The following is an 8,912-nucleotide window of genomic DNA, read 5'->3' as shown; positions in this document are numbered from 1 at the left end:
TACTAATTGGTGAGAAATACGTGTTGTCACATCACATATAGGAGTTACTTCATCTAGAAAAATTATGTGTGATTATATATGTATGTATTATTTATAATGATACATACATACATACATACATACATACATACATACATACATACATAAAAGGTTGGGCCTAAACACAAAACCTAGGCCCTAGCCTCAAAATTCCAGGCCAATTGATCTGGCTCAAGTACAACATTGATGATTTCTAATACATCTTTCTTTTAACTTTAGTCAATGGATTTAATCATTCTTTTTCTATAATAATATTTTTTTATTTATTTGAATTAATTAGACTAATTTATTGAACCCAATCTTCAAATCTTGACTCTCCAAAATCATCTATTATCTATATTAATATGAACAATAATTGCTTAACAAAATTTTCATCAGTTCTACTCAGCCTTAATCTCAATTATTTGGAATCAGTTAAACAAATCTTGTCCTATTGTCCTATTTTATCGGGTTCACATCAGCACCCCACGATACCCCACAGCACATCCCAACCACATGAATTAGGAACCTCCCGATGACAAGTACCGGAGATATTCTCAATGTACGCTGAGATGTGCATGTGGGGCATACGTTGATGTGATCTCTCCTCTATCTATCAAGAGTAGTCTGTCAAATTGTGTCTTAAATCATTTTCTACCACTTCAAAACCATGTTTTATTTGGTCTTTCCCTCTGATGGACTCATTTATGATTCTCTTTCTAGTCTTACCACTCATTCATTCACCTCAACATCCTCATCATATATATATAGAAGAAGAAATTTATTTGTTTTTACAATTATCCCACTCAAATAAAATAGTAGGGGGTCAAATAAAATTTAACTTTTTAATGAGGTCTTTTTTTATGGTTTTAAAAGGCTTAAGAGGTATGCCCCCACTGATCAAAGGTCCTAAATCCGCCACTGACACTATCCCAAATATAAATTCTGATTTTTTAACTGTCTAAAAATTTCCCCACTAGTTATCTTCCCATTTCAAGTTTTCAACCACTCTTCCTAATTCTATGGGCAAAATCTTCTTTAATTTCTCCCTCATCAAAGGATGATTGATCGTAGCTATCAAAAGCAGTCATATAGTTTGGAGCATCTCTTCATTATTAATCTTATTTACACTATCATTGTTACTATGCTTTCACTAAAATTGCATACATCCATTACTATATTTATCTTAAAATATTATATTCTAAATTGTTCTATCTCTGCATCCACCCCATCTTTAACTTTGTTAATCAATACTCTATCATCAATGAATAAATACAACATGAATCCATAACTAATGAGAACTTTATTTGGTTCAATTAGACATTTTAGCTGATTGAACTAATTTTGGAGAGGAAAACCTCTTCTCTCCAAAATCATCTATTTATCAACATTGATATAAGCAATAATTGCTCAAACTGGAGTGAATGAGAGGGGGGGGGGTGTTATGGTGGAGATAGCTTATGATAGGGCTGCTACTATTTGGCACAGATCAACCTAAAACTCAACCAACCAACCCAAAATTGGGCAGGAATGGATTCATTAATCATTACTAAATGTTTAGGTAATTTTAGTTTAGTTATTTCACAAAAACAATACTAAACCAAAACCCTTAAGAAACCCAACTGGTACTGAATTCAACCCATCCCAACCCAACCAAATTTTGAAAGTTAAATTAGATTACTTGGGTTAGGTGAAGTTGGGTTGGACTCATTGGATTAGTGCTTGGGTGGTTGGGTTGAGGTCCCTTTGGCTCGGGTTGGGCTTGGGTCGACCCGGCCCGAGTTGCAAGTTGCAATGATGTAGTATGAATATGGTAAGAAAGATAGCTTGGGGATGAAGGTAGAGAAAAGAGGAATTGGAAGGTAAGTTAAAAAGGTAACTAACAAAGGCTTATGGGTTATGGCTAAAGATAATCAGAATTGAGAAAGAATAGATTGCTCATAGATCCGAGGCTTTCTTCTATTAGAACCTTATAAAAATGGGTCTGGCAGGGTACCAAGGTAATTCTTGAAATTGTCTAGGGCGTTTTGGTAATAAAAAGAGGAAGAAAGGATTCTTGCCGTTAAGATTTTTTTGCCAGTTACCAGTAACGGCAAACGAACTAACCACAGTCAATGCTGTCGCTGTGAAGTGTAGATGCAGCAAGGAGTGAAGCAGCTTCCCAAATTTTGAAAAAGGTAGTGGCAGTTTTCGATATTCCGTGGAAAAAGTAGGGGCATTCGGGTCTTTTAAGTCAGAGAAGGAGTAGAAAACTGGGGAGAGGGGATGGAGGAAGGTGGAAGCCGGAAGGTGTGTTTTCCACCTTTTTTTTATTTTTTTAAAAAATCTGCTTATGTTTATTTTCTCTCTCTCTCTCTTGGTTTGGAGGTTTTTGCAGGAGACAAGCAAGTTGAATCTCTCTCTCTCTCTCTCTCTCTCTCTCTCTCTCTCTCTGAAGGTGGCGATGGAGATCCATTGCAGACCCAGTACTGTGTGTGCTCCACTTTGATTGACTCTGTCTCCAAATCTTCTGATTTGAACTCCAATGCCTTCTGCAGGTGTGCAAATCGCGCTCATTTTGCCTCTTTTGCATTTCTACTGCTCCCGTTTTCCTCTCTGGTTTTATATCTCTTTCTCCCGCTTGTCTCTTGGAGTTCTGAATCTGGATTTAGGGTTTCTGATCTCCCATTCCTTTGTCTTTTACCACAATGGGAATGCGGGTACGTTTTGTTCTCTGATTTGGGATTTCGGTTTTGGTATTAGTTTCCGGATGTTGGGAAAGATGGGCTCTGTAAATCCCATCTACAATGGGGAGGAGGGGAATACTGCCATTTTGATTTTTTTTTCTTCTCTGAGTGGGTCTGAATATTGTGATTTGGAGTCTGGGTTTTTTGGGTTTTGGATTCTCGATGTTGCCATTGGTTGGTTTTCATCGAATTTACTAGTTTTCTAGGTCTTCTAGTATTTCTCATTTTGGTTTCACTTTAGGGAAATGGAAAGTTGGGTAGGTATAGTTGCGTGATTTGGGGTTTGGGTTCCTCATTTGGGATTTTAGATTTGAGAAATGGTGGACTTGTACAATTTTTCGCAGTTATAGTGTGTATGATCCATTTCATTTTGGTCCTTTGCTTAGAAATGAGATACTGAGATGATTATTTTGAAGTGTTTTTGGGCTTTGAGTTTATTGTTTTTGGAGAGAAGGGTGCTAGGAATGATAGGTTAACGTGAATCTTAGTTTTGCTTAAAAGCAGACTTTATATTCTCCCAAATTGTCTGGTTTTGGTGGAAATGGGATCCTTGGTGCAATTGGTTTCATGATTTTTGGTTTATATTCTGGATTTCCGTTTCGTATGGGGACATGTTAAGGTTTCTGAAAATTATGACACTGACTGTGGTTGTTGATCATGTAGATTATTCTCTTTTTTAATATGGAAATGGAATGGGACTCTGCTTGTCAGATCTCAGATTTTAGGAAGTTGTAAATTCTTCTGATTATGATATCTCTCTTAATTTGCTTGACATTTTCACTTCAAGGTTTGAGTTTGGCATCACGTTTCAGATAGGTGTGCTTTCTGTGTTCATGGAAGAAGGGAGGTAGTTTTACAAAACTGCAACCATTCGGATGGAAATCATTTTTTTCTTTTCTTTTTTATTGTCATTTCCTCTATTTTGACTTCAACTATGGTTGATAAATATCTGATGGAATAATTGGTTCTTTTTGGTCTTCAAATTTTCTGGGACATATTGATTTTGGATCAGGGTCTTTTCTCCCTTTTCATTGGAAATGTAAACCTGCATAACGTGAATCTTTAATACAAGATTGTTGCAAAATGCAAATTCTTTGTGCCGATACTGTTGTGGCACTCTTGGTGCAAGAATATTACTTAGTTTTTTTTTACCAGGGATTTTTTTTTTTCTGCGAGGATCCCTTGATCCAAGATTTTTGTGAAATTAATTTTCCATGTATTTGATGTTAGGGCAGTGATTACACCGTCCTGCAGACCTGCATTGCTGCTGTTTCCTAGGATTTTGGACCCGATGGAAAGTGTTGATTTCAATTTTGAATTTGAAAATTGCTACATAAATTAAAGGGTTTGCTTAGCAATATTTCAGTTCTGTAGGAATTGATGATAGTCTTCCCTTTTATAATCTCTTTTAGTTGCTCATGCATCTTGGCTATGCTGCAAATGTTGTGTTATAAACTTTTAATGTTGTTTTTATGTGCAGATTTTGAGTGTTCAGTTCTCTATAAAATTAGCCATGTTTTTGATAGTGTTTATGCCTTTTTTTTCTCAGCATACTTCTGAGTATTACTTAAGGACACAGAGGCATTATTGCATTGCCAACCCTATAATGCTGTCAAAGATGGATACCTTACACTGATCCTGCTGGAGTTGCACTTTGGTCATTTCTATTATATTTGGAGTTACACGTGTGATTGTTGCCTGTTTCTTTTGCTGGTTACTTAACTAAGCTTCATGGGTTCCCGATTCCCATCCCACCAGCTCAGTAATGGCCTCTACGTATCAGGCCGGCCTGAGCAACCAAAGGAAAGACCCCCTACAATGAGTTCAACAGCCATGCCCTATACTGGTGGTGACATCAAAAAGTCGGGAGAACTGGGAAAGATGTTTGATCTCCATGTAGAAGGCTCCAAGTCAAGGAAGTCTGGACCATTAACTAATGCTCCTTCAAGGACTGGATCATTTGGAGGTGCAGCCTCACACTCAGGACCAATCATGCCAAATGCTGCAGCTCGTGCAAGCTATTCTACATCAGGGCCTGTAACTTCTGGTGGGATCCCAGGTTCAGTTACAGGAGGATCAAATAGGCAGAAGTCCAATTCTGGACCACTTAATAAACATGGTGAGCCAGTTAAGAAGTCTTCTGGCCCTCAATCTGGAGGAGTAACTCCAGTTGTCCGACAGAATTCTGGTCCTCTTCCACCAGTACTTCCTGCAACTGGTCTCATTACATCTGGTCCTATTTCTTCAGGCCCACTCAACTCATCTGGAGCCCCTCGGAAGGTATCTGGCCCTCTGGACTCTATGGGATCAATGAAGCTACATAGCACCTCAATTGTTCACAACCAGGCTGTGACTAACCTTAGCCAGGAGGATGACTACTCCTTCAAGGGGAGCTTCCCAAAGCCAATATTGTGGTCGGTGGTTCTGTTGTTTGTGATGGGATTCATTGCAGGAGGTTTTATTCTTGGTGCTGTCCACAATGCCATTCTTCTTATCGTTGTTGTGGTTCTTTTTGGCGCTGTTGCTGCACTTTTCACATGGAACACTTGTTGGGGAAGAAGAGCTATTATAGGTTTCATTGCTCGTTATCCAGATGCTGAGCTCAGAACTGCAAAGGATGGACAATATGTCAAAGTCTCTGGGGTATGTTTCTTATTGAGGAATGTTGACACAACTTTTCTATCATACAAAGGACCATTTCTGATTGCTTCTTTTAGGTTTTAAAAGAAATATAAATGTATTTATGAATGGGGAGTTAGCATGAGATTGAGAACGTTATTTTTACTGGAAAAAATTAAAGATACTATTATAAAAATTAAGAGTGTTTTAGTTTGTTTCCCCCACTATCTTATCCCCTTTACTGTGAGGACAGGAAATTGAAAGAGAAAGAACTGAGAGAGGTGATAGAAGATGGTTATGTAAATTAGACACTGACACATGTATCGATTTAGAATGTTGCTTTTCTATGGGAGAGGGAAGAATTGAAAGGGACAGGAGAGAAAATAGGATAAGGAAGGGAGAAAGAGTCAAAATCTATGAAGGCATATGTTATAAATTCATAAGCACTAAACCTGTCAAAATATCTGAAGTTGAAAAAAAACTGTCAAAATATGATTGATGGCATCCCAGGCTTGCCTTTGCACTAGTACAAATAAGTTATGTCATCTCTGCGGAATAACTTCAGTTATTGCCACAAAAAAGATTGAGTTTATAGTCAATATTCCTCCTTTTAATTGTTTTGTATTTGTATTTGCCTACATACTCCGAGGTATTTATTTCAAGCTAAAATGAGTTGTGATTCTTGCAGGTGGTTACTTGTGGAAATGTACCCCTTGAGTCATCCTTCCAAAAGGTTCCTAGATGTGTCTATACATCTACGAGTCTATATGAATACCGGGGATGGGATTCAAAGGCTGCCAATGCAACTCATCGTCGTTTTACTTGGGGACTCCGATCACTTGAGGTGTGTTGCTTATCATTTATGGTATGGTTAAAATTATTATACTCTTATAAAAATGGTTAAAACCATTTTCCAACTTTGTCCAAGGTTTCTATGTAAAATTGGCCCTCATATTTGAGTTGTTTCTAGCCTCTATTTTAATGTTGTTTATGCAATTTATCCCTTTTATTCGAGTAATTACAGTAAATATTTGATATTGAATATTATTTATCAATTTATGGGCTCATTTATTACAGTTACAAATTTCTTAATATAATAGCATGCCCAAGGGGCAGCTTGCAAGAACTTTTCTCCTCTCCTAGCGACACAAAGAATGAAATGGAAAGAGTTTGTTTTGAAATTTGTCCTTCACTCTATTATGTAATCAAAGGCCACCTATAGACTGTTCAATCTACTGCCACCTCATGTGGGTAGTAGCCCATGAGCACGAGGTCTACAAATAGGACAACATTGAGGTTCTTAAGCTCAGTCTGTTTTTGCTCCCTTAGCTTTTTAATCTTTGTTGCTTGGATATTTAATAATGAATGTCCATGTCAAGCACTACAAGTTGTCCATGTTGTGTCGACAATGAGCTCAGCCTGACACCTTGTCCATGCTGTGTCCTTGCTTTTCCTGTGTAAGCATTGGTTTTAAACTCCCTCTTATGCTGTTGCTCATATCTTAGTCCTGAAATAAATTGGGGCTCAGTTGGCAAATTGTATGCTTCTGGCTATGACCAATTATGCTGTTTCCTGGCCACTGAATGGTTGCAGCCAACAGAAAGGGCATTTATTTACTAGAGTCTGGTAAAGGCGACTTTTTTGTCATTTTGGATAAACATGTCTAACCTGGATTGGAATCTTTCATTCTCTCTCTTGTTTTTTGTATTCTGTGCATTGATTGGAAGTTTCTGTATACCTTGGCAGAGACATGTGGTGGACTTCTACATTTCTGATTTCCAGTCTGGTTTGAGGGCATTGGTCAAGACTGGCTATGGTGCAAGAGTGACACCATATGTTGACGAATCTGTTGTTGTGGAAATCAACCAGTCAAACAGAGACTTGTCCCCAGAATTTGTCAGGTGGCTAAGAGAGAGGAACCTTTCAAGTGATGATCGTGTAATGCGCCTGAAAGAAGGGTAAAATTTTCACTCTGTAACATGAGCTGGTCCAATCCATTACTTTATTTGGCTTAAAGAGAAAATCGAAGAGAGCCTTTTCCACTTATGGTAAAAGAAAATTAGAAAAAATTAACAGGAGAAAAACAGAGTTGACAATTTGTGCAGAGTCCTGATGATGGGTTTTGAAAGTAGTTAAGTTGTTTGTTTTGTGTCTGGATAGGTACATCAAGGAAGGCAGCACTGTCAGTGTAATGGGTGTTGTTCAACGGAATGATAATGTACTCATGATCGTTCCTCCCCCAGAGCCGTTTTCAACAGGATGCCAATGGACCAAATGTATCCTACCAGCAAGCCTTGATGGTATTGTTTTAAGATGTGAAGACACATCAAAGATCGATGTCATACCAGTGTAGCAAGAGGGGTTGGGAGACAGTTTGTTCAGGTAATGCCGTTTTTGAAATTTAGATTGTTGGGTATTGTTGGTGGTGGTGATTGTGATGAATTTAGGATGGAGGTGGTGTTTTCCTTTTTTTTTCTTACTTGTATAGTTTCTGTGGCTTCTTTTCTTCTTTTAGGGTTTGAAAGCTTTTGTAATTGAGGTGGCTTCATTAATAGAAAACTTGATGTGTTTGAAGAGGAGATTGATTTTGGGTTTATCTCTTGAAATGTTTAGAAATATTGAGTAAAATGGGTTTGCCTCAAAACTCTCGTGATTCTGATGAATCATGAATCACATGATCCATTGCATGTTTATTGAATGGAGTTTAAATATCTGGAAATTACAGAATATTTTTCTCCAGCAGGAGTGTTAAATGTTTGCTTAGAAGAAAATATTTGAAACTTCATTTAAACTGAAGTTTAGACGATTGTAATTTGGAGGGTGTTTGGTTTCGTGGGCGTTTATTCAATAAATGCACTTTAGCAGTTCCCCCCTCCTGCTCTTTTGAACACATTTAGAATGGTAAAAGTGGATTTCGGTTTTTGTGCATGCTTACTGTTTGGGGAAATTATTTTTTAAAGTTTCCACGGTGTTTTTTCACTGTTTTAAATTTTTGGTTGATCAACTACTAAAGCCATCATAGAACAAAATCTGTTTGATAATTCCCGGCCATCTATTGGCTTTTCTCTATTGTGCTGCATTTGTGCTCGCACGCCTTGTAGGGTTGTAATTCTACCCGCCTGTGGAAACCCTGTTGGCTGGTTGCTTGTAGTACAATTTCATTTGCACTAGTACAAATGCATAACAGTGCAAATGAGAAAAAAATACAAAATCTAATTCATCTTTGCTTTGGGTTTCATTTTATGTCGCTTCAGGTGTTATTTTACTTCATTTTCAAGGCAAGCAAATAAAATCAAATCAAATCTGAAACAAAAACATATAAGAATTTACATTTACATCATTTTATACCAATGCAAACAAAGGTGAACCAAAACAGACCGAGCCTAAGAGCAAAAGATATGTTAATTGCTTTTCAAGTACTTTGGGTTGGAAGTCAAGCGGGAAAAGTAATCGAAGCTTCAGATGAAACTTACTAGTAGCAACAAAGGAGGTCTATCGTCTATGAAGTAAAGAACAATGGGAATTCAAGTAGTCTTTTGGTTTTAGTAA

General features: G+C 37.5%; 1 protein-coding gene across 2 annotated transcripts; it reads left to right on the top strand.

Moving 5' to 3' along the window:
• Window positions 1-2,457: 2,457 nt before the first annotated feature.
• On the top strand, window positions 2,458-7,942 carry LOC104609052 (protein SHOU4-like). 2 transcript variants are annotated; one of them, XM_010275254.3, is made up of 5 exons: window positions 2,458-2,555; window positions 4,294-5,387; window positions 6,052-6,207; window positions 7,110-7,321; window positions 7,524-7,942. In XM_010275254.3, the coding sequence occupies exons 2-5, from the start codon at window positions 4,476-4,478 to the stop codon at window positions 7,714-7,716; spliced, it is 1,473 nt and encodes a 490-aa protein (XP_010273556.1). In that variant the 5' UTR covers window positions 2,458-2,555; window positions 4,294-4,475; the 3' UTR covers window positions 7,717-7,942. The 2 variants fall into 2 exon arrangements, with proteins under 2 accessions (XP_010273556.1, XP_010273557.1); XM_010275255.3 differs by lacking the exon at window positions 2,458-2,555 and adding an exon at window positions 2,604-2,717.
• The last annotated feature ends 970 nt before the right edge of the window (window positions 7,943-8,912 follow it).

Source organism: Nelumbo nucifera, chromosome 8, assembly GCF_055504915.1.
Source record: "Nelumbo nucifera cultivar China Antique chromosome 8, China Antique-T2T, whole genome shotgun sequence".
Lineage (NCBI taxonomy): Eukaryota > Viridiplantae > Streptophyta > Magnoliopsida > Proteales > Nelumbonaceae > Nelumbo > Nelumbo nucifera.
This window is presented reverse-complemented; position numbering and strand designations above follow the sequence as displayed.

Coding starts and splice junctions, on each gene's coding strand:
- LOC104609052 (XM_010275254.3), top strand. CDS start 4,476: ATGGGTTCCCGATTCCCATCCCACCAGCTCAGTAATGGCCTCTACGTA. Junction 5,388..6,051: donor AATATGTCAAAGTCTCTGGG/GTATGTTTCTTA, acceptor TGATTCTTGCAG/GTGGTTACTTGTGGAAATGT. Junction 6,208..7,109: donor GGGGACTCCGATCACTTGAG/GTGTGTTGCTTA, acceptor ATACCTTGGCAG/AGACATGTGGTGGACTTCTA.